This window comes from Phyllostomus hastatus, unplaced genomic scaffold (genome assembly GCF_019186645.2).
Source record: "Phyllostomus hastatus isolate PE091 unplaced genomic scaffold, TTU_PhHast_1.1 phas_contig_147, whole genome shotgun sequence".
Lineage (NCBI taxonomy): Eukaryota > Metazoa > Chordata > Mammalia > Chiroptera > Phyllostomidae > Phyllostomus > Phyllostomus hastatus.
In genome coordinates, this window is record NW_025333603.1 from 10,319,047 (window position 1) to 10,345,776 (window position 26,730).

The window sequence follows — 26,730 nt, forward strand, 5'->3', positions numbered from 1 at the left end:
ACCAAAGAATGGACCTTATACCAAACCAAATAAATAAAATGGTTCTCTCAAAATCCTTTGAATCATCCATAGGCTGCTCAAGGCTTGCTCAAGCCTTACGGGATTCTTTTCTGTTCCTTTCATGAACCCAGAGCCCTTCTGCTTTAGCCCTTGACCCACCTGGGAGGCTCTTGATGCTCACTCTTGTACCCACCCTTCAGGTCCCACTCTCAGTTCTGAGTCCAGGCATCATTTCTCAGGGAAGCATTCCCTAGCTGGGCTCTCTGATGTGGGAATGGCCAGGGGCTCACAGACATGAGATGACTTGCCCAAAGGTGCCATAGTCATGGGTGGCAGAGCAGAGCTTTCAGATCTATATGACTCCAACCCTTCCTATTAGGTTGGCCAAAAAATCTGTCTGGTTTTGTCCGTAAAATAAAAAACACATTTTTCTTTTTCAACAATAACTTGATTGATTTGGATATCCTAAGTATGTCAGCTATCTGCCACATGGTATAATGTCAATTGTTCTCAATTAATGTCTCAATTTAATCGCTATCAACTTCAATTGGTCTACCCGACCGTGGAACATCATCCAGCAAGAAATCTCCAGCATGAAACTTCGCAAACCACTTTTAACACATTCAATCAGTCACTGCAGCTTCTGCATACACTGCACAAACCTTCCTTTATGTTTCAGTTGTGTGTATACCTTTCTTAAAATAATAAAGCATAATATGCTGCAAATGTTGCTTATTTTCTTCCACCTTCAACATTAAAATGGTTACACAAAAATTCACCAATGTTGATTTTGTTTAGGAAACACACACTGACATGACAGCTGTCACAATACAATCTAACAAAATCATTTCAAGTGAAGTTAAAGACAATTAAGCACTACTAGACACATCTTATGGAAGAAAAAACAAATGAAGTTTTTGGCCAACCCAATATGAAGTGATGCAGCCAAGCAAAGGCAATGGAGACCAGAGGAGGGAGAGAGAAAAGCCAACCCCTTGCAGGGAGCCTTCAGGCAGAAAGTGGCATAAATGGTGAATCTGGAAGGATGGATGTGAGAAGAGGAGGACAATAAAGCAGAAGAAGGACCAGCAGAAGCTAAGACACAATGGAAGGAGAGTTAGAGTTCGTAACAGTAAAAGAGGCAGGGCTGCAGCTATGGATGAGAGAAGTGGGGCTGAACAGATCACAGAGGCCCCTCCTCAGGGTCCCCTCTCTGCAGTTGGTGTAGCTGGGCCAGGGGAGGCCTTGTGGAATTGCACTCTTTCTCAGGCCATGGATGGCCCTTCTTCCACAGGATTCTTCTGTAAAAGTTACCTTTACCCACATGACACCCTGACTTCCACGAAGACCACAAAAGGAACAGAGGAGACAGACAGCCTGCACTGAATGAACCGCATCTTCGTGGAGAGCTGTCCGGACAGCCAGGGGCGAACCAGCACTCAGACAGTAGCCGCATTCTGAGCTCAGTCCTTGACCAGGACTCAGTCTGTGACCAGGCAAAGGTCTTTTCCCTAGTTCTCAGCTCCCAAAAGAAGCTCAAAACCAGATTCTGGAAGGAGAAAGCAGCTGGGCATTGTGGGTTGAGTTGTAGACTGGGAACTGGATACTCAAGTTTGGGTCTTGGCTTTTCTTCCTAGGGCATTTTAAGCTTGGCCAAGTCATGTCTCTTTGTGCCTTAATTTCTTTCTCTGTAATAATAGCCAGAACTCCCATACAAGTGCCTATGATGTCATCTGGGCTCTGTGTTGGGTGAGATTTCATAGATTATTGTCCTCGCCATCACCTTTTAAAGGTCATTCTATTTAATCCTTGCAACCACTCTGTGAGGTGGGTATTACCTCCTCATTTCACAGATGAAGAAACTGAGGTTCAAGGCTAAGGGACTTGTAAGATTTGAACCTGTGCTATTTTCACTCCACCATAAAAGAAAGAACCCAGATACCCCTGTGGGCTGAGCCCCAGTCTCCTACACCTCCCTGAACCCGGCTTGCTGCCCCACAGTACAGACCCTGTTCCCTCCAACGAGTGAAGCCCACATCTCCCTCCACACCTAGGCTGCCGCCGCCCTTCTTCGTCAGCCGGGCTCTGGAGAGGGCTCTGCATAATTTGCTTCAAACTCCTGCTCCACCACTCACTTCATGCGTTACGTTGGGAAAATCACTTTTATTCTCTGTGCCTCAGTTTCCTCATCTACAAACTGAGGATAAGAATAGCGCCAGCCTTTTAGGATTGCCTATGAGAACTAAATGAGTTGATGTTTTGTAGAGTGCTTAGAACCGTGCTTCGGGAGCAAGGTTAAAACGTTTAAAATGTGATGGGAGGAGGGATGTTCCTGGGCTCTGGGCTCAGCCTGAAACGCAGTAGAATGGACATTTTCATCTCTCCACTGACACCAGTTCTGCCTCCACAGAGGCCCGGGTGCGAGCGCAGCCGGTGCCGTTCCGGCCAGCAGACTGCATTTTAGAGCAGAAAAGGGGAGGGGGGTGCGTGGTGGAAGGGCCGGGGTGGGGGGTGGTGGGAAGGGAAGAAGGGAGGCTGGAGGATGTAGGATATCGGAGTGGCTGCCCCGTGAAATCGGGGTGTGTAGGACACTGGAGAGAGAATAAAATGGGGCTGCAAGGAAGGGTTAGGAGTGATGGTTTCCGTGCCCCGGGCTTCAGAGGCAGGGACCGAGCACCGGGAGGGGAGTCGCTGAGGAAAGGCGTCTGGAAGGCCGAGGGAGGGGTGAGGTGGCGGGGAGCCTGTTTTTTTCCGAGAGGCCTCGCGACCAGAAATGGGGCTGGACCCGTCGGGTCCTAGACAGAGCGCCCGACTTTCCGTGAGGCGCATTCCGGAGAGGGTCCCAGCCCCACGCAGCCAGTCCCCACTCCCTCCGGTGAAATTGCCAAATTAAAATGAATCATTTGGCCCATAATGGCCGAGGCGCTTATCGAGGGCGAGCGGACCCGCGGCGGTGCCTTATCTCCGCGGCGCACGCCGCCCCGGCGCGCCGCGGCCCATGCTAACGAGGCCTGGAACGTGCGCGGGATTAGAGCGAGTCCGCGGAGCGGCCGGGGGCGCGGCGCGCGCCGGCGCGGGCGGGGGCGGGCGGGGGCGGCCCCCCCGCACCGAGGCCCAGGCCTCAGCTTGGCCACACGCGTCCCCTCGTAGCTGCAAAACGTGAGCATTCCGGCCTTTTTCTGGGGGCGGGGGGGGGGGGAGCCACCTGCGGCCTCCCGGGATTCCCTGTCCATCCCCTCCCGCTCGTTTCTCTGCTCTCCGGAGAGCTCTTCGCTCCTTTTCCTTCGACTTCTTTCGGTGGGGGGTATTTTCCACGGACGCCGTCGCGCTCGCCGCCGCCGCCCCTCCCGTCTCAGAGACTCTCTTCCTTCCTTCCCCTTTTCCTTACGCAATATACAGAAACGCGCGAGGCGGTGGTTGGTTTTCATTCCTTCGTGGTTGTGTGCGTGCGGTGGGACTGTGAGAGCGCGTGTGTCCGCAGCGGGCGGCGTGGGCTTCTCCGAGTGTGGTGCTGTTGGCGATCGGGCGTGCGTCTGAGTGGGGTGCTGTTTGCGCGGTTTGGGTGTGTGGGTTTGGGTTCTTGGTGGCTCTTCTGCGTTTTCTTTGTCGCACATAATTACGTTAGTTTGGCTTCTGGACACGGGTCTTGGTCTGTGTGTGGGCTGTGCGGCCTTTGAGATTGTGTCTGGGTGGTTCCGTTGTTGTGTGGGGCGTGTGTGATCTCGACTAGGTGGAGTTGTGTGTCCGCGAGCGATTGCGTTGGACTGATTTCGTTGTGTCGTAGTGGACAATGAACGGGCCCGACCATGTCGGTTTGTGGGGCAGAATGGGGCTGTGTTTCCCTGCCATGGGGCTGGACAGTGTGTGGTCCTGTCTCACCACAGGACTGGATTGTATGACTGTGTGCTTGTGTCCTTTAGATGTGCATTTGCACACCGCTGGCCGGTAGCAGGGAACGCGCGAGGGAGATGAAGGCGCTAGTTGAGGGGGCTGACTGGGAGCGGGGACAAGGATTTCACACTTTATTCCAAATTACGAGGTATTCGGAAGCCACTGTTGGCTTGGATGGAGAGCCAGAGCCGGATCGGTGGCTGCTCTGACTGGAGGCCAGTCTGTGCCTCGGTGTTTCGGGGATTTGCTAATGCGTGGGAGGCTCTTCCAGGCTCCAAGCTGAGCAGCGCTCGCCGAGGCCCGCGCCTCCCAGCCGGTAGCCGCCGGCTTGGGTCCCTGCCGTACTCAGGCGGTTTGTCCATTTCTGGTCAGTCTCGCGGGTACGACCGCTGGGCTCCGCGGTAGACGCCCGGAAAAGACAATGGGCGCATTCTCCAAGCCTCGAGCCTCGGGTGGGGGCCCTCGGGATCACCTCCAAGGAACACTTTTCCACCCCTCCCCGGTAAGCGACATTCCCGCGAGGGTCGGGTACCCGTCGCATCGGGGACCCGGGCCGGGCTCCCAGGGACGAGGTCAGTGCTGCCTTAGGTCCGAAGGAAAGGGTTTTCTTTTCTTTTCCAGTTACAGTGGTTGCTAATGTCATCGTCATTGTCTTATTAATTAAAATAATCGTCCAGAAGTAAAGAGGCTTTTTTCCTTTTAGCTCCTTTGGACCCATAACAAAGCCGCGAGGCTCCCCCCACCCTTCCCCGCCAGCAGCGCTCTCTTTCTCCCTCCCTCTCTCTCTGTCTCTGTCTCTGTCTCTCTCTCATTCCTGGATTTAGGGTTGAGGGAGAAAATGGAGAAAAGGACTGATCACACAGCAAAAAACGAGTCCCGACGTAAGACACCGGGAATGAGCGGATTCCTCTTCTTCCCGCCCCTCTGCCCTGTGGATTAGAGGAGAAAGAAAATCTCCCGCATTGGACTGAAACCTCAGGCAGTAATTGTTCCTATATTTCCACCAAAATCGGGGCAAAAAGATGGAGACTTTTGCAATCAATCCAAAATTTTCATGACTGATCCCATATAGACTGGAAGATTTAAACAAAACAAATTAAACAAAACCTTCCGAAGAGGGGGGAAAAAAAAGCAAATTAAATCTTGCTACCCCTACACTCTGGAAAGCAACAGCGGGTTTGTTTTTGCCTTCCTCTGTGCCTCGTTTATCGCTGCGAGGAAGTATTAGAATTTTCCCCTTCCTTGCAGGTCTGAACACCGACGAATCCAAATTCGTTGTGTAGAGATGGTTGAAGGGAGGCATTGGTTATCGCCCTCCTTCCTTTCTTTTTCTAAAATTGAATTTATTGGGGTGGCATTGGTTAATAAAACCGTACAGGTTTCAGGTGTACCACTCAATAAAACATCTGCACACTGCGTCGTGCACTCATGCCCAAATTAAAGTCTTTTTCTGTCCTCATTTCCTTTTTTTTCTTTCCTTCCTTCTTCTTGTTTTTTCCCCTTAAACAATGGGAAGAAAAAATGGTCCTGGATAGATCAAATACCACCACCACCACCACCCCCTTCTCTCGGATCCCTGAGGTTCCGAGCCCATTCCTGCGCGAGAGCAGTCTTTGACTCGGGTTCTGGTTTCGCTTTGGGCTGGAGATGGGCAGGTGGGGGGCACGGAGAGAATGGAGGGCTCAGAGGCTCTGCTCCACGGACCAGGGCCTGAAGCCTGGATCCCCCTTTTCTGACACACGTTCCACACGCCCCCCCCCCCCCCGCAACACACACACCCAAGCCAGTCTGCGGACCACTGTGCGCTGAGGCCTCGGGTTCGGCCTGACGGCTGCGGAGCCAGCCTGGTCCACACGCCGGTGCTGAGAGCGCACACTCGGCCGCGCCGAGCCAGACGCCCCGCTTGCAGGGTCCGCAAATGTTCCGGGAGGACTGCAGCGGGGCTGTTGTTGTGGTTGGACTGAGTCGCTATTCCTGATTGGTCAGGTGTAGGGTCTTTTTATGGGCTGGGGGGAGGCTGTGAACACCTGCAGGTTGGGGGCGGAAAGCGGCTCGCGACTCCCCTGGGCTCGCTGGCGAGGACGTGAGGTAATGCTCAGCCATTGACCCCCATTTCTCTCTCTCCCTCCCTCTCGCCCTCCCTCTTTCTCTCCACCCCCATCTTTCCTGGAAACTCGGTCTGGGCGCGGCAGACCGCCCAGGACCACGCCGCGGCCTAACTGCCGGTGTCTCGGCGAGACCCGGGGAAGCAAAGACCCGCGTCCGCGCCCTGGACCTCGGCTCCGGCCCGTGTCCAGCGGCGGCGTGGAGATCCTGTTCAGAGGGGTCGGCCTCTCTAAATATGCCCCAGGTGAGTTTGGGGGGAACGTTGTCTGTGGAAACTGTGTCCAGGAAGGCCTCGGGTTCCGGCCTGGGTGGGGGAGGCTCAGGACCGAGGACTGTCGGGTCTCGGAAGGAGGAGGAGGGGAGGACGAACCTGCAGCTGGGTATCCGCGATCTGACACCGCCGCTGACCGTGCCCTCTGTGGCTCCCAGCAGGGCCCTTTCCTTTTTCGACTCTCGGTTAAAAACAAAAAGCCAAAAGCTAGTCGTTTGTGGGTTTTTTTTTTTTTTTTACAACTAATAAAACCAGAACCCCAGTCCCGCAGGGCGCTCCCATCGGTTCTGTGGACGTTGCCCAAGGCTCCCTACTCTGGGGAGGCTGCGTCCGGGTGGCGCGGGCCGCCCGCGCCGCCCGCGCCGCCGAGGACCCGGCAGCAGGAAGAAGGCCGCAGCCATCCTGGCTAGAGCGGTCCTGACTCGGGTGGGCCCTGGCCGGGGCTGAAAGCCTAGGGTGAGGCGCGGAGCTCCCCTGCACTGCCCTAGCAGCCGGGGGAAGTGGTTCTCTTCACTGGCGCTGCGGGCTCTCCAGCGAGCGTACTTGGGGCTCCCCCAAGGGTGTCGTGCGGGTGTGGGTGCACTGTGGGGTCTGAGGCGGTGGCGCTAGCCCCAGGCATTCCGGGGGCTCTTTTCATATAAGAAACTCTGCATTTCGGAATTGGGAGCTGCCAGGCACCCGACGCCTCCCCCTCACCCCCACCCCAAAGCTCCCGGGTCCCAGACTTGTTCCGGCACACAGAAACGTTCTGGCGGCTGGCAACAAAAGTGAAAATCCGGTGTCGGGTGCTGCGAGCTGGGTCCTGGCTGCACAAAGACGGATGAGTTGTAGTGGTCGAATTCAATAATGCCATTCAGATTGAAACCTTTTCTCCCTTCCCTCATCTTCCCCAAATAAAAACAAAAAAACGAAAATCACTCAGGCTTTCTTTTTAGTAATCTTAAATGAAGTCAAGTGATGCGGTTAGTTCCTGAAAACTGACAACCCAAGGTGTTTGTGAGTCCTCCTGTGGCGTCCCTTGGGGCACGGATCCCTGGCCTGGGTGACGCTGGTTGCAGAAGAACCTGCTTGGTTTTCCTGAGTTCCGGGGAGGGCCAGGCAGGGAGTGGTCCGCCACAGACCCTGGGGACCAATCATAGGTTTTCCACAGGGAGCCTGGGAGATATAGATATTTATAGGTCTCTGGCAGAGCATTTGGGGCCACGGACAACTCATATGGAATATGTACTCCCCTTACCCCTCCAGGATCCGCTCCTAGCTCAGCGGGGGAGCCCTGGAATTAATCAGAGGGTATAAATGTATCATAAGGAGAGTCTGAGCTCAGTCCGATTGCAGTGCACACTGTCTGTTGCTCGGTTAGAAACTGGGGCTGAAGCACGTGTCACTGGGCACGCCACGCATTGGGACAGTAAGGTAGGGAGCCAGCACCTTGGGGCGTGTGTGTTTTGCTGCAGGATAGTATATTCTGGTGCATTTCACTGCTGCCGAGGAACCAGAAGGGCCTACACGTATTCCTTGGGCACATTTCTAGTGGCCGCACTATCCTGTTGGCCCTATTCTGTGGATGCAGATCTATTGTTTCTGCCATAATCATAAACTCGCTGCCAGTGAAGTGTTGTGGACCCACTGCCTTTGCAGCTCATGTGCACCAGGTCTCAGTGAATTCTGTTGTTCCTGGGCTGGGCCTCAGGGTTGGCAGACCCAGGGAAGGAGCACAGCCTGAATGATGATTCTGCATTGGCTTGTGTGTCTGGTAGCAAGTGAGCTGAGCTTAAGGAGAGGTTTCAGAAAGTCCATCCAGTGCCTCTTCTCGTGTGCGAGGATGGTGCCCAGGCTGCCTTCCTCTGGAGCACTGCAGTGGCAGAACGGGAGCTCAATGGCTGCCGTGAGTGATTAGCTGGACTCTGCTTGGGGGCGAGTTGGATATTCATGTATTTAGTTTCTGCTATAAAATACCCCAATTATATAATCTTGAAAACAGGAAACTTATTTTGAACAGCTTATGAAGACTGCCGAATTTGGTTTGTTTTTTAAATAAAACAACTTACAAGCATCCCCAACCTCTGGGCCTCGAGTCTCATGGTGTTTTGTTTTGTTTTGTTTTGTTTTGTTTTTGTTTTAGTCCTAGGTGGGGCCTGGCTCCACTGGCATTGAAGCAGGGTGACGGGAGAAATGGCTCGTGGGGCATTGGAGCCTTTGTCGTCATCCTGGAGTGTGGCTGTGGAGAGGAGTGTCCTTGGCTCCGGGGATGTATATGGGAGTGCATATAGGGAGGATAGTGTAGGCAGAGTGAGACCAGAGTTCTGCAAATCAGTGTGACTTGGGGCAAGGCAGCGGTCCCCTGAGTGGCCCAGTCTTCCAGTCAATAATAATGTTTACTTGAGCTGTTGCACAGTGCTTTTAAATGTATAAGGAGGTATTTCCCAGAGGACGTCGCCAAGGCAGAAAGGCAGTAGGGGAGTGCTGGAAGAGTGCAAGGGCCTTTATGACACCCCTTTCCATGCGTGGATGGGAGCCCAGGCCCCAGTAGCCTCAGGGGCACCCTCAGGCTCCTTACTGCCTCAGCGGGCCTTCCCTTCCAGACCCCACCTCACTTCTGAGTGCAGGTGAGCAGAGAGAGTGGAGTGTGCAGGGAAGCAGGGCCAGGATCTTTATCTTCCCTTCCAGATGTCTCATCTACAGTCCCAGTGCGGGTAAAGGGTGGCTGGGGTTTTCGGTGACTGCACAGAATAGAACGTGGATCTGCTTAGTGTAGACAGACACCCCAAGGAGGGTGAATATATGTTGAAAGGGGTGCTGGTTCCTCCGTATGATTCTCTGGCAGCTCCAGCAGAGTGGACCTCAGGTCCTGTAGCCTCCATTCCTTAAACTCCCTACTTGCAACCCACCAGGTTTCTAGGTGTGTGTACGGCGGTAGGCTGGAGTCGGTATCGCTGAGAGGTTCTTAAAGACCCCCACCTCCGCGGGACAGATTCCCCGCCAAAACCAAAAGAGGGGCGGGAGGAACTCGGTCGAGGATTTGTTCCCTCCTCTTCCCTTGCGGCCTGAGAAGGGGGACTGGGTGGTGGTGGCGATATTTCTCTCTCGCCTCTTTCTACATTTCCTTCCTCCTTTTCCCTCTTCTGTTTGTCTTTCGATGCTGTATTCCTTTTCTTCCACTGTATCTGTCGTCCTCTTCTGTCTGTCCTTTCGGCCCTTGGTCTCCGTGCCTCTCAGGCACCCTCCCCTCTTCTCCCAAACCAGCGTTCCCCCACCCATCCCTCCCTCCCTCCCTCCCCAGCCCTGCTTGGCCTTTAGGCCTAGAGGGCCAGTGTGTGTTGATGTGGCTCTAAGTTTGTCGCCTTTTCTCACGTCTCGGTGTGTGAGTTTCTCTTTCTGCCCTCACGCCCTCACCCCCTTACCCCACCCACGTCGGTGGACTGGGGTTGGTTTTTAGAGCGGGCGTCCGCTTGTTTGTCTGTCTGCCCTCAGGATGACGGAGCAGCCGCCCAGCGAGGCGGCACGCAGTGACCCCCCGCTAGAGGGACGGGAGGCGGCCGAGGCCCGCATGGCCCCCCCGCACCTGGTCCTGCTGAACGGCGTCGCCAAGGAGACTAGCCGCGCTACCCCAGCTGAGCCCCCGGTGATCGAGCTGGGAGCGCGCGGTGGCCCGGGGGGCGGCCCCGCGGGTGGGGGCGGCGCCGTGCGAGACTTAAAGGGCCGCGACGCCGCAGCGGCCGAAGCGCGCCCCCGGGTGCCGACCACCGAGCTGTGCAGACCTCCTGGGCCCGCCCCGGCGCCCGCGCCCGCTCCGGCACCGACAGAGCTGACCGGGGACGGCCGGATGGTGCAGTTGAGCCCGCCCGCGCTGGCGGCCCCGGCCGCCCCCGGCCGCACGCTGCTCTACAGCCTGAGCCAGCCGCTGGCGACACTCGGCAGGTAGGTGCCCCGAGGGAGGGCGCTGCGGGCGGGCGGTCACGGCCCGAGAGGCACCTCGTCGGCTCTTTGTGGGCTGCCTGACTGGAGCTCAAGAAGAGATGGGGTGTCTTAAACTCATGGGCGTCAAAGCCTAGAAGCTGGGGTCCCCGTGTGCAAATGAGAAAGGAGCTCGCTGTGAGCGTGTGTGGGGGAGCGCGTGCGTGAGCGGGCGCCGGCAGACATGGAGTGCCTTGTGACTGCAGCGCGCCCGGGCTGGGTAAGCCAAGGGGGAGTGCAGGCCTGTGGCCGTGTGTGAGCAGAAGCAGGGTGCGTTGCGTGGTTTCGGGGTAAGGGACGCCAGGAGGGAGTCTCGTGAATGAGTGCTGGCAAGTGTGTCTGAATGTGCTCCACTGTGAATCCTTCCGGAAGCTGCAGCCCTCTGGGGACAGGTACGAGATAAGGGTCTGAGGGCGTTTGGAAATGGGCCCCCTCCTCTGCATCTAAAATCTCTGCTCCAAGGCCTGCCTTGGGAGTAGAACCCTTCCTCTTATCTCCAGCCTCTCCGTCCCTAGCTGTGGCCTCTGGCCTCAAGCTTTTCCACCCCTTGGTGTGAGGGTGTCCATTTCCCTGCCAAGGCCACTGAGATGGTGAAGAGATGGTGGCAGGGTTGGGGTGGGGACAGGCGGATGAGACAGGGATGCACAATGTGGGTCATTCAGTGGGTCTTCAGGAGACTCCAGAAAAACGCTGTAGAGAGCCCAAAATGGGTGATGGAGGGGGCATGGCAGCAGTGAGGAGTCAGGGTTTCCTGTCTGTTGTCTGTCCACAGGCCCCATGGGACCAGGGTGAAAATGGTGCGGGGAAGGGACAGTGTGCCCTTTTGTGGTGCTGGAGTTGCACAGCACCAAGTGAGAAGGTCATATCTGCTAGTGTGAGCACCTGTTTGAGAGTGGAGGTTGTAGATTATGTGCTTGTATTGGGGGAGGGAAGTATGTCTATTTGTGGGGGGTGTGTGTTCATTTTTTGTTTGTTCCATATTTTCACTTCTGACTGTGTGTGTGTGTAGGGATGTGTGGGTATGTGACCTTACCACCCCTTGCTTGTTCCACCACAGAGAGAGGTTGGGAGCATTCTGTGTATGCTTGTGTGTGTGTGTGTGTTTCATGCTCCTATCCCCAATTCAGGTGTGAAGGGACCAGGGCTGCTCCTGTTTTTCCAGGGGTGGGAGGTTCAAGGACATGCAGAGGGATTGCTAAGGAACCTCTGACTCGCCTCCACCCTAGGTGTGATCTTGTGATTTGCCTGCTCCTTCCCACAGTGGGTTCTTTGGGGAACCAGATGCCTTCTCTATGTTTGCCACCAATAACCGAGTGAAGAGGAGACCCTCCCCTTATGAGATGGAGATTACTGATGGTGAGTCTGTCTGTCCCCACCTTTGTTATTTGCCTCTCATGCTGGTTAGAGCCCCTTAAAGGAGGGATCATGGGGACTACTCCTAGGTGTCTCACATAGATGGGCAGGATACCTTGGAACCCCGAATTGCTGGAAGTAGCCTTGCAAATAGATCTTGGAAGTAGACTAGGGAAGAGGGAATGTGGGAGTGAAGATACACTGTGGCCTTTAGCCCAAACCTCTAAGGGTCCCTTGCAGTCATGACTATAGCTCTATTGCCATGCTTAGCAAAGATCCTGGGGGAGGACAAAAACACAGGTTGCCCCTACACTAAGCACTAACCCTCAAAGATTCCCTGCACTTCTTTTTAAGACCTCTTTGGAGTCTGGAGTCTGCTCCTTGCCTGGACTTGCACCTTCATGGTGCAATTCCCCCTAAGTCCCTACATTGTGGGGCCTTCTTGTCCCTTGTTCCACACTCAGGGCAGAGACCCGAAGTTCCCTTTCTGACACCATAGATTCTACACTGCCCCTTTGCTTCCCCAGAAGGGCCCCTAGCCCTGCCGTTATGTACTGCCTGAGTAGTCTTTGGCCCTGACCTTGAGGGAAGAGGTTGAATGAGTGAACAATTTGAAGACCCCTTCCCTCTTCCCAAGGGTGACCTGATGTAGGAGATAGGGCCCAGATCCAGGGGGCCAGGACAGCAAGCTCTTCAGAGCTGAGGGATGTGGAGGGAACCCCTGGAGCTCCCGGTGCTCAATATGGCTGGGCCTGGGCTCCTGAAGGAAAGACACTTGAGGCCTTGGAGCCAGGCTGGGATTCATGCAAAGGACAGGTGGGAGGGATGTGCATTGAGCTGGAGCTTCTGGAGGGGAGCTCTCTGTGGTCTTCTGGAGAGACAGATAGAGTCTAGGCAAGGAACAGACCTCAAAAGATCCAACCAGTCTGGGGCAACATGGGTGTAGGGCCAAGAGGGAAGGGTGATGGGGTGTCACTGATGCTAGGTTAGAGAGGGGAGGTGGGTGTACCGAACAGGAGGTAGGCAGGACCAGCCCTGGAGTTCCCCAGGCAAGAGGTGTTTTCTATGAAGGGCAGAAGCAGCAGAAATAGGCACAGAGGAGAGGAAAGAGATGGGAAGGTGTAAGGGTTTGTAGGGAATGCAGGAGTGTTAGGGAAGCCATTACTCATAATGTTACCAATATTTACTGAGCATCTATTCAGTGGCCAGCCAGAGAGAAACAGAGGTCATACAGGATGGACAGACTCAGGCAGTAAGGTGCGGAGAGGTGGGTAGTTCCCTGGGGAGGAGCTACAGAAGAATAGACAGAAATGATGGTGAAGGGGAGGGTGTGAGGGTGCAGGATAAGCCCACTGACTTTGAATCATAAATTTAACCAAAAAGAGTACATAGTAGTGGAACTAATGCAATGTCCAAAGTCAGGACTTGATGTGGTTCCTGTTGCTGAACTTCTCTGGGCCTTGGTGTGCTCATCTGTAAAGTGAGGGGTATAACAGCTTCCTCACATTATTGAAAGTGTACAATGGGGTGAAGTGTTTTTAGTGCCTGGCGCAGGGTAGGTGCTTCTTCTGGAACCTGTCTAGTTCTAGCTGTGACAGCAGTCATAAAGCTTCCCTCCCTTCCCCATGTAGGAGCTCCCTCAAGATCAGCTACCATTAGTCATGGAGCAGGGGCTGGTCCTCCCTAGTCACAGCTGAGGGACTCCCCATTGTCTGGCCTGGAGGCAGAGAACAGCAAGTTAACTGAGGCACCTAAGGTAGGACTGCTAAGCAGGTGTGCTATGTTTTTCCAAGCCTGGGTCTGGGCTTTGGCAAACAGTCAGCTGGGCTGGGGCCTGTTGGGGTTTGGAAGGACAGCTTCAGAGGCACTGTGGCAGGGGCCGAGTGATCTTTCCCAGGAAAACATGTGTGTGTGAGTGCATGTGCACACATGTAGGAGAGATGATCAAGCAGGAAGTGCTGGCACAGAGGAGCTGGGTCACAGACTGACCTTGGAGGCAAGGTCTTCTCTGTCCCAGATCCCTTAGCTGTGAAATGAGCAGTGGATCTCAAGGGATGTCTTGGTTTTTCCTTTCTTTTTCTCCCCTACCCAAGTTTCCACATATTGAGGTCTTGTTCCAGAGATTATAGGAAAGAGAACAAACAAATATGCCAGTACTGGCAGTTCCTTCCATGTGTAGAGTGTCCTGAAGACTGCTGGGAGCCTAGCTCTGTGATGGGGAGGGAAGTGGGCACCCCAGCCCAGAGCTCAGAAGCACTAGCAGGGCTCACCTCTGTCTTCCCTGGCTTTGGGAATCCAGGTCAGGCTTGGATATAACACAGTGCTTTGCACATCATACGTGCTAGATACATACACACTGGTGTCTGCTACTGTTCTGCAAGTCTTAGTATGTGAACACCAGTGAATATTGATTCAGTCTGTAATCAATGTATTATAGACATGCATAGACTGAGGCAGCCCTCAAATGCTTGCCTACAGCCTCAGGCCGAGCCTGTGCATGGCTGTCTGTCCACTTCCCTCTGGGGGGAGAGAGCCCACAGTGTAAGTCCTTTTCCCTTTGGTCTCTGCTTTCTCTTCCAGTCCCCTACCTGCCAGCATGATCAGTCAGCAGACATTTACTAAATCCTTACGCTGTGCTTTTCATCACCCTTCAAATAAAATCCTCACACCTTACTGCAGGGCCCTGTGGAACTGGACTGAGCCTTCCCTGATCTCACCCACTCTGATCCAGCCAGGCTGGTTTCAGTTATTTTTCAGCTCAGGGCCTTTGCACATACCATTCTGTCTTTCTGTGCCTGGTTGGCTCTTCTTCAGCCTTAAGTTCTTTCCTTATAGATGTTACCTCCTCCAACAGGCCATCCTCAACCAACTCAGCTAAACCTAGTAGTTCCCTTCCATCTTTATTTGCGTTTAGCCTCCTATCTGTTTTTATCTGTTTGCTGCATGTTCATCATCTGTCATTCCCATTAAAATGTAAGGTCTGGGAGGGCAGCCACTCTGTCTGTTTGGTTCACCATTATTCCTTAGTGCCTGGTTCCTAGGAAATAACTGATGCACAGATAATAATAGCTAACACTGATTGTATGAATGTTTAATCTGAGACGGGCATTGTCCTAAATTCTTTGCCTGTGTTAGTTTTTAGATCCATGTGATAGTCTTACACTTGAGTGACTAGTATTATCTCCATTTTACAGATAATGAAGCTAAGGCAGAGAGGGTTTAAGTAAATTGCTCAAAGTCACTATCTAGTGAGTAGTAGTCAGGAGTTGAACCCAGAAAATCTGGCTCCAGAGTTTGTCTTCATAACTAGTACTATATGGCCTCTTGGTATAAGTGAGTTGGTGAATGAATGAATGATAAACAGCCCCTATCCTCAAATGTCTCACTGCCCAGAGAGAGAGAGAGAGAGAGAGAGAGAGAGAAGCACAGAAGCATACAGCAATGATCAAGAGTAATGGAGATTCAGGGGCATTAGGGCTATGGCAGTTGGTTAAATCTCATTGGAGGGAGTGAGAGGAGTCTTCAGAGAAGAGGAAACAGATGTACTGGGTTTTGAAGGATGAGTAAGAGTTTTCTAAGTAATTGGAAAGAAGGCATTCTGGATTTCCCAAGTTTCCCAAAGGATGGTTTTTATCCCCTTCCCTTCAGCAGAAGATCCTTAGGAGATTCCCAATCCATGCTCCTAACCCTGTCCTGGTGCCCTCCAGGTCCCCATACCAAAGTCGTAAGGCGCATCTTCACCAACAGCCGGGAGCGATGGCGGCAGCAGAATGTGAATGGGGCCTTTGCTGAGCTTCGCAAGCTGATTCCCACGCACCCCCCAGACAAGAAGCTCAGCAAGAATGAGATCCTCCGCCTGGCCATGAAGTACATCAACTTCTTGGCCAAGCTGCTCAATGACCAGGAGGAAGAGGGCACCCAGCGGGCCAAGCCTGGCAAGGACCCCGTGGTGGGGGCTGGTGGAGGGGGTGGGGGAGGAGGGGGTGGTGCACCTCCAGACGACCTTCTGCAGGATGTGCTGTCCCCCAACTCCAGCTGTGGCAGCTCCCTGGATGGGGCAGCCAGCCCGGACAGCTACACAGAAGAGCCTGCACCCAAGCACACAGCCCGCAGCCTCCATCCTGCCATGCTGCCCGCCACTGATGGAGCTGGCCCTCGGTGATGGGTCTGGGGCCATCCTGGGCCAGCCAGGAAGGTGCCCTCAGGCCGCTGGAACTGTGGGCTTCAGGGAAGGTGGGTGAAGATTAGGCAGCTCTGAAGTAGGGCAATGGACTTGATGAGCTTTCCTTGATGCCTGAACTTTGGGAAGCCCAAGCTGTCCTGGGGCTGGCTTTTTCATTTCCTGCCTCAGTAGGAGAACAGAAAAATGGAGCAAAGTGGTAGGTACTTTTTATGAAGACGGCACAGTCTTCTCCCTTCCCCAAATCCTAAGACTTCTAAAGTAAGAGGCTTGAGCAGCACTGCTTTTGGCCTGGAGCTTGGAAGCCCTCCCTGTCTTTCCTGAGACCTGGGGTTGTCAGCTCTCACCTGAGGTATTCAGCAGCCTCTGCCTTGCCTTTAGCCCCTCCCAAGCTGGCTGGGTGGCTTTTGTGGCCACACTGTCCAAATATATAGGTACCCAATAGCTGCCCATTTCTTGAGCCCCATCTTCACCCAGGCCCATGTTGGTCCATCCAGCTTGCCAACTGCTGCAGAGTCACAGCCTCAAGGTGCCTTCTTCAGGGCCTGGTTGAAGAAGATGGCCAGTGGACCACCTGCTCCCGGCTAGCTGGGCCAGAGGGTCAGAAAACCAAGTAGCCCTTACTTCTTGCCCTGGGGATTGAAGCTTTACTTTCTCCCCACTGAAACCTGCCTTCCCAATTTTTGCAGCTGTGGGAACCAAGTCTGCAGCTGTAGGCTTGCCCTTTGGGCTTTGTGTGATGGGCAGAGAGAGGAAATGTGATTAGATGAAATTGAGCAAGGGTCAACTTCATCCAATTTCATCCAATTGCTATTTGGGGCACATGGGCTTCGAAGGCCAGTCATGTCTCAGAGCTACTTGCTTCTGTTCTCAGCTACACATCCCTGTTCCTGTGGTGAGCAAATGCCAGTGTGCTGGTGGGCATGTGCTGGTGCTGACAGTAGATGGGAGCCCAGTCTGTGCATTCTCCAAGATGCTCAGAGGAACCTCCCTGCTGCAGGATGTCTGTTAGCTAATGGTCCTGGTTGGTGTTCTAAACCAAAATGAGCACAAACTGTCCTAGAAATTCCTGGCATTTTTTTTTCCTGGCACTTGGGACTTTTTCCGACTTCAGTGATTGGTGAGGTCTTTAGGTCTTGATACCACCCAGGAGCTAGTCTCACTTCTAGGACACGGGGAATCCAGTCCAAATCCAGGCCTTATCTGGGACTCAAACATATGCACATTCACGTAGCAGAATCTTAAACACCCCTCGACTGTGTCACTTTCAGTCATCACTGGGTGTATGTGGGAGACTGGCTTAATGCAATAGGAGTGCCCCCCTCCAAAAGTTGTACATGACATTTTTGTAAATCAAATCTTTATCCTTCATCTTTTAAAGAAATACTACCGTGAGTCTTTTTGTAAGTGAAGAATCCTTTTGTAGAGTGGACCACTGCCCCCTCCTTGACCTTCTGTGTCAATCCAAGTGATGGGACGTGGTTTTCTTAAGGTGAGGCCTGCCTGTGACCTGCATTTCAAGCTCATGGAACCAACTGCGCACAAATCCTGCATACCCGTCATTGTACCCTCAAGTCACCCCAGCCACCCCCAACCAGGCTCTGCCTTTGAGGTCAGAGGGGAATGATCCGATGGCTCTGCCCTACCCATGGTGGTGTGGAGGAACCAGCACTGCAGCTGTTGGGAAAGGTCCCACATGTTTTGGGTTTCAGCTCAGGTCTGGCCCTCAGCGTGAGGGGGCCTCGAGTGCAGCCTCATACTGCCATGTGATCCCTGCCCCCACTCCCTCTCCTTTTAGTTGTGAGGTCCAGTGCGTGGGGATGGGAGCACCATGGTTAACCCTGTAGCACTCTCACTGTCTGTCCCATGTCAGCCCCCCAAAATCGTATTTTAGTGAATATTAGGAATGGTTCCTTTCTGGTACTTGGAAGCTCCTGTGAGGAATCCCATCTGCCTAAAGACAGAGCGCCTGTCCTAAGGCTGTGCGTGCTTCCCGGTGGATTATTCTGACTTGGGGCCGCAGTGTGGACGGGTGCATGGGTTTTAGGAGATGGATCACACATTCTACCAGGAGCTCAACACCTGGCTCCCTCTTCTCTCAGATTCCCAGGGTGGCCTGGACAAGTTGTCTCTTTCAGTGCCAATTTCTGGTCCATACCCTGGCTTGCCTGTCTCCTAGGGCTCTGGTGGGGGCTGGTTGGAACCATGATAGTAGAATTCTGATACCATAAAGAACCCTGCTGCCTACAACAGCAATCCTGCAGTGGGGTTTCCCACCCTGAGTCCAGAAGCTAGGCAGTGGGCAAGTCTACCTGACTACTCAGCTTTGGGTGATTTAGGTTCTAAACCATTTTTACCTAAGTTACTGTATCTAGATTGTTCTTATTTCTTCATGATTGACTTCATTTCTTTCTCATTCCAAGGCAAGGTACAAGAGCAAGAATGGATAAGAGATATGGGCACATGGACAGAGTATGCAAAATGTAATGCAACTACCTAAAATGGGCCTGGATAGGGAGACACAAAGCTTCAGGTCTTTGTAAGAACTAGAGAAGATCCATATTTTATTTTCATTTCCCACCTGCACCCCCCCATACCCTTCTGTTTCCTCTGCCTCCTCCTCACGCATGAAGAAAGGGCAACATTCCAAGAATAATATCTGTACTAAAGGGAAAACATGAAAAGGTAAAAAAAACAAAACATGAGAACAAAAATGGAGGGACTCCCATCTTTTAAGAAAAATTTATATTCTTTTATTTGTAGTGGCAAATGACAAGATGGTACAACCTTTATCCTTTTTCCAAAAACAAAACCAAGGGCACAGAGTCTGTAGTCAGTCGACAACTATCTCGGCCTTTGGGGGTGGTCTGGTCGTACTTGTGATGTCAATGGTACGTGGCCCCCCGCCGAAGGCTTGCCCCTGCCCATGTACATAGCGCAGTGCTCCTGTGGGCGGGCCCAGCACTTTCCGTCAATGTTGTACTGTACGTGATGAATTGATGAATTATGTTGGTCTCCGCGTTTTTCTGCAGAAGAGGAGTAACCGCTCCAGGTACCTGACCTTTGTACTGCCCAGAGGCCAACACTGTGGGCGTGTGACTCTTTAGTGACAAAACCCATATGGTGATGATGTGTGTATATATATAAGGATATATTGGGAAGATTTCTAAATAAAAGTTTTACAAAGGGGGCTGGACTTTGTGCTTGTATGTTGCACCCATAGGCCTGAGAATTGGGACATTAAAAACAAAGGTGTGGCAAGAACCTGTCTCCCCTGAAATGGGGGCCTTCAGGACTCAGCTGTCCTCTGAGGGGGAATCCCACCCCTCCCTGAGGCTTCCCCAGTAGGTTTTCCATTCTTTTCCCTTTTCTGTACCTCACAGAGAGGGCCTCTTCTCAGCACTTGTGCACCAACACTTTCCAGTCAGGGCTGCCCCAGGGGTATGGTTCCACTTCCATGGTTGGTCAGGTGCTTTATAAAAATAATTAAGTTTTTAGAGTGAGAGGGTAGGAAGGAGAAAGAGGGAGAGAAACGTCATTGTGAGAGAGAAACATTGAGGGTTGCCTCTCATATGCATCCCAGCCTGGGACCAAACCCACAACCTAGGCATGTGCCCTGACCAGGAATCGAAACTGTGACCTTCACTTTGAAGGACAATGCCTGATCAACTGAGCCACACGGTCAGGGTGGCAGGTGCTTTATCATAGGTTCAAGACAGATTAAGTACTCACCAAAGGAGGCTCCCAGGTTCCCTGATGGCTCAGTTGAGGCGGCAGCTCTTATTCCTGGCTCTTGATGATTGGGGGGTGTAAGTCTCACATAGGGCTCAGGAATGGAGGCTGAGGCTTTGGGGTTAGTGAATAGAGGCATAAGAATGGGAATACCATTCAGAGGTGGGGCCTTGGGTTCTGAGGAGGCCTCTGCATGGGCACTGCTGGATCTTGGATCTTTAGGGTCCTCAGGAGGTCAGGCAGGCATTTCCAATGGAGTACCAGTCCTTTCTTGAGTTCGTTTAACAAATATTTATTGAGCTGGGTATTGTTCTAGGTACTGGGGATCCAGCTGTGAAAAAAACAACAACCCCTGTGCTTGTGTTGTTTAAATTCTAGTAGGGAGACAGTAAACACAGACATGCATAACCATCATAAATGTGTTGATCATATGGTAAGTTGGAGGGCGATTAGTATTAAGGAAAAAAGATTTGCCACGAAGGGAAGTCCAGGTGCTCACAGCTAATGCTGGCTCCCCTTGGGTGACTTGTCTCATCTTGCCAGGTTTGGATTGTGACTGTCCTGTCCTGGGTGTTTCCAACTGTAGCTATGGGGGTAAAAGCACGACAGTGCTTGGGATCATGCTCTGACCTTTAGGGAAGCTCTTTGGCTTTTGGAAGACTGTGTGTGTCTCTCCGTAGCCCAGTGTTAGGAGGTCTCTGTGCAGGTGGGATGGTGAGTCTTAGCTCTGGGGCAGGGAGATCAGTGGGGTCTTGGTGGTGAGAGTGGTGGGTGGGTCCTGGACCTAGGACCTGATCTGTGCTTACAAGCCTGAGGAGCAACATGGTGAAAGGTTAAGAGACAGAGACAGAGAGAGGAAGCCAAGGCAGCAGTTGGAGAGGCTGGAGAACACTGGGAGAGTGTGGAGTTACAGAGGCTAAAGCAAACGTGGGGTTAGCCAAGCCCAGTGTTTCTGAGAGCTCCAAAAAAAAAAAAAGGCTTGACTTGTGGGCTGGATTTGACAATGTGGAGGTCACCAATGACTATAGTGAGAACAGTGTCAGAGAGGCATAGAAGCATCAGCCTGACTTGTGATGGATGGAGAATGGAAAGGAGGAGCATCCATTTCAGAAGGTCCTTTCCCAGGAGCAGGCGAGGCTGTCCATATGCAAAGAGGTCAGGAAGAGTCCATCAGCTCTGTGGCACCAAGGCAGAGATTCTAAGGCTATCAAATGTCCAAGCTGCCCAGGGCCTGGGGATCATCTGGCTAGGGTCCTTATCTGCAGATGAGAAGACAGAGGCCCAGAGAGGAAAGGAGTCTTCCCAGGGCCACATGTCCCATAAATAATGACAGCAGTGGCAGGTAGGGCAGAACCAGGCTTCCTGCCTCCCAGGATAACCTGTGCCCCCCACAGGGAAGGGACCACATTCTAGGGCCTTGCCTGAATGGCCTGCTGATCTTTCCAGCCTCACTCTCACCATCTGCCCTTCATTCCCTGTGCTCCTATTGCACTATTCTTTCTGGTCCAGGCTGAATTTTTTTCTTTTTATAACTATCCAGTTCTTGCACTTCTTGTTTTTACCCATCCTCTGCTGCCATACTCCTTGCTGGTTAACTTGTCCTTAGCATCCAGGAGACTTTATGGGGTCAGCCACTTCCTTTTTGTCCCCACAGGCTTTCCTTCATTCTGTGCTGTCTACTGCTTGTCCACTTGTCTGCTTCCTGATTCAAACACGAGCTCCTTGAGGACAAAACCATGACTGATTTGTCTCGCCCTATGTCAGACCTGCCCCAGGTCATGTTCAACATTTGTTGAAGGAAAAGTTTCCCCTGTATAGAATATTCTAGCTTGGTTTTGAGGGCAGTATGGAATGAGAGGGTGGAGGGGGGATGAATGGGTGGGAGACAGGGTCATTTCTAGAAAATGCCTGCTCTAAGCCCCCACCTAATACCATGGTCCTGGGCTGGTAAGGGGCAAGTGACAGCTCTGGTTATCATACTGGACCTGGATGGAGTAAGGTGGGGGTGATGAAGATGAGGAGGCTGTGCATCTGGTCTGTTCATAGCAGCCTTGCCTCCTCATGCTGCCCACTGTCTCCTTCCTACTTATAAAACAATGAACTGTTCCCCAGCATCCAGCACACAGCCCGTGTGAGACAGGCAGGCACCTCTGACCAGCCTTCGGGGGACAGGCCTTGGTGCTGGGCACAGTGTCCAGCAGCAGAGGCTTGGTCATCATGAGTCATAATAAGGAAAAGAGTAAGTCAAGATCACATAGGGCACCCCCTCCATTGTCCAGAGGAGGAAATGAGGCCTAACGAGGGGATAGGGCTTCACCAAGCGACCCAGGATTTGAATTTTGGTCTGAGTCCAAAGACAGTGCTCACTGCCCCAGGAGAAGAAGAAGAAACAGCCAAACAGCCTAGCTCTTACAGCAGCTAGGCCTGCACTCTGCAATGGGGGAGATGGCAGTTCAGCTTGTCCAGCCATATGCTCACGGCATAGGGCCACGGGCAATCCTCGTGGGCTCTGGAGAGCTTGCCTACAGCAAGAGATTCAGCTCAAAGACAGACTCCTGGCAGTGAGGACAGTCAGTGTGGTGTCAGCTCTGGGAGGGAAAGGCCAGAGCACAGGTGGGATTGAGCAGGAAAGGCAGCTGGGCCACAGAGAGACCCAAGCCTTTGCGGTCAGCCTTACCTGGGTTCAAGATACAGTGGCACACTTACTGTACCTGCTGTGTGACTTTGGTTAAGTCACTGAATCTCTTTGAGCTCCAGTTTACTTGTCTGTTAAATGAAGATATTAACACTCATCTTACAAGGCTGTCATGGGATTTCAAAATAATATATGTTAAGTTGTTGTGTTTCATTGAAAGCAGCCTTATTAAACCCCATGGCTGGCATAGGGTTGGGGTAAGGCTGTACTTGGGAATGGCAGAATAAAGAAAAAGAGTAAAAGAAGTGGGAACATTAATTGTTCACAGCAGCAGGGATTCCTCTGGTCTTGTCCCATGCTGGGCAAAGCTGAGGAGCCAGCAAGGACCTTTCCTTGTCCCCGTCCCTAGAGGGCTCACAAGCTGCTTGGAAGTGGGGTGTAGGGGATGGATGCAGAGCATTGCAACCCTGGAGGCAAGTGCTATGAGAGAGAGACACACAGTGGCTACTGGAGATTGGCTCTGGCAGTGGAGGCCCAGAGTAAATGTTTCCTGGATTGAAGGAGCTCGAGGAAGATGCTGGGGAAGGTTTCCTGGGGGAGGTGCTATTTTCTTTCTTCCAGGAGCCTTTGCAGTGAGGCACAGCCTGGTCTGAGCCCCAGCATATTCTCTCAGTGGCAGATTCAAGCTGCTCCAGGGATACTGTTCTTTCCTCCTGGGTTCCCTACTCCTGTCCTAGCTACTTAGGGTCAGGCAGGACTGAGCTGCGGAGCTACCCAATGCCCACTGTGTCATTTTCTTTGGCTCCTCCTTGTTCTCCCCCTCATTTGGTCTGAGCCCTGCCTCCCTCCCCAGCTCCTGGCCTTCTATGTCCACACAATAACAGGATGTGATCCGTTCGAAGAGAGGAAGTGGGGAGGACGGGCAGTGCTGATAGTGCATTTCTGACTCTCCACGCCTCTTCTCCCCTTTGGACCAGCCCCTGAGTCTGCTTCCTCCCCCAGGCCATGCCCAGACCTCTCTCTGAGTTTGAGATCTTCAGGCTGCCCTCAGGCCTGTGTAAGCCCACAGAAAGAAACACACTAGCCCTAAGCAGGACCTGCCCTCGTGCCTCTGGTTTTGCTGCCTGGAGACAATTGTCTGAGACATGGAGACTCAGAGAAGCTTGCCTGACAAGCTCTGGGCTCTAAAGTATTTTCTTGAGCTGCTGGAGCCTGAGGATGGCAAGTGGGTCCCTGAGTCTCCACATCAGCAGGGCTCCACCTACCCACCTCTTTCCCCAAGTCCAAGTAGGCCCGCCCCAAGGCAGTAGAGAGAGAATCAATCAAGAGATCTGTGCCAAGCATTAGCTGTGCTCTGCCTTGCACAGGGTGAGGGATGGGCTGCACAGATGGGAAAACTGAGACTCCAAGAAGCAAAGGGACTCGTCTAAACTCAGCGTGAACTAAGTGCTAAGCTGGAGCTTGAATTTAGGCCTCTTGATTCCCAAACTGGCATTCTTTAGACAGCGCTGTCCTATAGAACTTTCTGTGGTGAAGGGCATGGGTTATATTTGCCCTGCCCAGTGTGGTAGGCAGTAACCACAAGCAGCTATTGAACATCTGAAAAGTGGCTACTGTCACTGAAGAACTGAACTTTTCATTTTGTTTAATTAGAATTAATGGAAATATAAACCTATTCAAGTGCCACTTTCCCCCCGGAAGAGTGAAGTGGATGGAGACTCTGATCTGTTGGAGAGAAGAGATGTTACGTGGATTCTCAGTGAAGAGCAGGGTATGGCAGAACCAGGCCAAAGGCTCCAGATCCCAGACCCAGGAAGCTGGCAAAGCGGTTGTGGGCCACCACAGGTCAGCCTCACTGCACTCCGTGTCTGCAGCTTATCCCCAAGGACTGTGCTCTCAGTCTGCTGTCTCACCTTCTGCATCTCCCAAGAACCCAGTACAAGGGGACAGCCACTCCCATTCTACAGGTGAGGAAACACTGAGGTCAGAGACCATGAGTGGTTTGCCCAAGATCAAGAGGGAGCCAGTTCTCTCACCCCATAGCGGGTAGAGCCCTGAACACTGCCAGGATCACTGCAGAGAAGGACCCCACAGTACCAGCCCTTAGGACAGGACCATTCTGAGGGGAAATCAGAGGAGGGCCCCCACACACATTGCGGGAGGGAGGTTTGGCTATTTGTTATTTTGTGTTCCCTGATCCTTGGGGGAAGACAATCCCTCCTGGCTCAGTCTATCATGCAGATGGGAATCTGAAGATAACATCCCTTCCTCCTGCCCGGTCTCTACCCCTTTGTCATCTATAATCAAGCCCCCTCCCCTTCCAGACCTCTGTCTTTCTGAGACCCAGTGGAGCGACGGGACCAGGGTGGAAAACCTTTTCCCATCCCATGCCTTGTGACAGCTCAGCCAGCTGAGACCCCTTGAGCTCAGGGTCCTCATCCCTTCCCAGCTCACCCTCTGCAGCCTGGGACCTGTGGTGCTCCTAGGTCCCAGGCTCTGAGGATCTCTGGGGGCCAGGCCTTCTGCCCTCTGGCTGTTCCCACACAGGCTGGCCAGGGCTCCTGCTTGGAGCTCTCCGCCCCTCTCTCCAGCTGTCCCCTGGGAGCTGCGTATTCAATGGGCTATCAGGCTTCCTCATCACTCCCACGCCCCCTCTCCATTACCCCTGAATAGGTGGGATCCAGACAGACAGAGGCATTTCCAACCCCAAGTCCCCAGGCAATCCCTCCCAGGACGGCCTGGGACCTCAGCTCTGACATGCTACCTGCCTCACCCTGCTGCAGATGAAGTCCTGGGAGGCTGTGATTCTGTTGTTTGGCAAAGGCGTGTTCTAAAGCAGCAGTCTAAACGAGGTCCCAATATGCTGTGATTGCCCTGGTGGATGATGTCTATGGTACTAAGATTTGACCCTGTGGGTCCGATGACAGGTGAAAGTTGAGGTCTCTAAGGCCTGTGGATTGTGTCACCCTAGGAGCCTTGATGTCATTCAGGGATTGGAGTTTTTCCATCTCCCTTTGGCTTTGCTGCCTCCAGCAGACGGTGCAGCAATGTAAGGAAGACTTATGGGGCAGGCAGGACAGGGTGGTGGTTGCCTTGCTTGGTTATTTTTGGGGGGAGGAGGGCAGGGTTGGCCACAGGACCCTTCAGAGCCCACATCTGCTCAGTTGGGGCTCTGCCAAAGCTGGGCTGGCCTGTCCAGTTGCCGGGCTGCAGTGAGGCTGGAAGCCTGGTTGGCAGTTTTTCTGTGTGATGCTAATGAGGTCAGTGGCAGGCAAGGAGGGGGAGGCAATGCTTTTGTCCTGCACTTGTCCTTGCTGGAGGGTCCTCAGAGAGACAAGGGACCCTCCTCAGATCCAAGTGGCCAAGATTAGCCTGCCATCACTCACTTTGTTGGCTCCCAGTGCTCTGGGGGTGTGGACAGAGATTGGGGAGGGAAGGAGGATCAAGAGTGGTACTGTGCCTCCCCCCATGTTTTCCAGGAAGCATCCTAAAAAAAATCAAACTAGTTTAAAGTTGGAGTGAAAAATGCTGCCCTAATCTCCCTCCAACACCCTCTCTTAAGGGGCTGCTGAGCTCCCCAAAATGTTCCACATCCATCATCCCTTACTTTCTCACCTCTAAGGCTTTGCATACCTGAGGAGCCTTCCCTGCTGACCCCCACTATAGTAACCATTCTCTGTGTTAAACTCTATCTCAGATGCTGCATTACCTGGTTTCCCCCATGGGCAGCGGTCTCTCCTATTTCTGAATTCACAGAGCCCCTTTGACCATATCTGGCTGTTGCTCACCATCTGCCCATAATTGAGTCCCAGCCTCACCTCCTATTTTTCTGTGAGCTGGTTGACGCTGGTTGGGACAGTGTGTCACTCACTGGCCACTCACTGGTGGCTCTTGGTTAACCGAGAGGGTCTTGATTAACTTTTGAGCTTTTAAGAGAACTAGTAAATATCTGGAAAAGTGACCTGATTTTGCCTTTTTATGCACATGTATTATTTTTTAAAGATTTTATTTATTTTGTTTTAGAGAAAAGGGAAAGGAGAAAGAGAGACAGAGAAACACTGATGTGCGAGAGATACATCAAGCATTTGCCTCTCACATTCCCGCAGCTGGCAACCTGGCCCACAACCCAGGCAGGTGCCGAGATTGGGAATCGAACCAGCGACCTTCCAGTTTGCAGGCCAGTGCTCAATCCACTGAGCCACACCAGCCAGGGCTGCACATTTATTTTGTTCAGTTCTAAATTATGAGTTTTAGCCTCTCCTCAACAAACACTCCTTGTTATAGGAATTCTGGAAAGAACAGAAGAAAAAGAAACAAACAAACAAAAATCACAAACTCAGTCCAAACTCAGAACATTTTTGTTGTTCATTTAGAAAAAAACTGCATGTTTTGCTCCATTGTGAAATTATTTGCATTTTGTTTAACTTTTGCCTGCAGCTCTAGCCTTTTAAAGTCATTTTCACTTTGAAGGTCAAAGCCTGACCTTTCCAACAAAAGCTTCAAGTGTGAAATGGTCGCATTGTTTGGGTGCGGCTCCGTGACCGAGTTTGGGGCAGTGGGGAACATGTTGGCCAGCATGTGGCCTGAAATGCCTCTCACCATCCTGCT

General features: G+C 52.6%; 1 protein-coding gene across 3 annotated transcripts; it reads left to right on the plus strand.

Annotated features, from left to right (window-relative positions):
• Positions 1–3,049: 3,049 nt before the first annotated feature.
• On the plus strand, positions 3,050–18,939 carry TAL1 (TAL bHLH transcription factor 1, erythroid differentiation factor). Of its 3 annotated transcripts, none has more exons than XM_045858656.1 (5): positions 3,050–3,159; positions 6,084–6,241; positions 9,740–10,186; positions 11,484–11,578; positions 15,283–18,939. In XM_045858656.1, exons 3-5 carry the CDS (start codon positions 9,741–9,743, stop codon positions 15,735–15,737), a joined length of 996 nt encoding a protein of 331 aa, XP_045714612.1. In that variant the 5' UTR covers positions 3,050–3,159; positions 6,084–6,241; position 9,740; the 3' UTR covers positions 15,738–18,939. The 3 variants fall into 3 exon arrangements, with proteins under 3 accessions (XP_045714612.1, XP_045714602.1, XP_045714621.1); XM_045858646.1 differs by lacking the exon at positions 3,050–3,159 and adding an exon at positions 3,458–4,393; XM_045858665.1 differs by lacking the exon at positions 3,050–3,159 and adding an exon at positions 5,762–5,877.
• Positions 18,940–26,730: the final 7,791 nt, after the last annotated feature.

Bases quoted from the DNA above. Each gene is read 5' to 3' on its own strand.
- TAL1 (XM_045858656.1), top strand. From the start codon at position 9,741: ATGACGGAGCAGCCGCCCAGCGAGGCGGCACGCAGTGACCCCCCGCTA. The intron at 10,187-11,483 runs GTAGGTGCCCCG...TCCTTCCCACAG, and splicing joins CCGCTGGCGACACTCGGCAG to TGGGTTCTTTGGGGAACCAG. The intron at 11,579-15,282 runs GTGAGTCTGTCT...GGTGCCCTCCAG, and splicing joins TGAGATGGAGATTACTGATG to GTCCCCATACCAAAGTCGTA.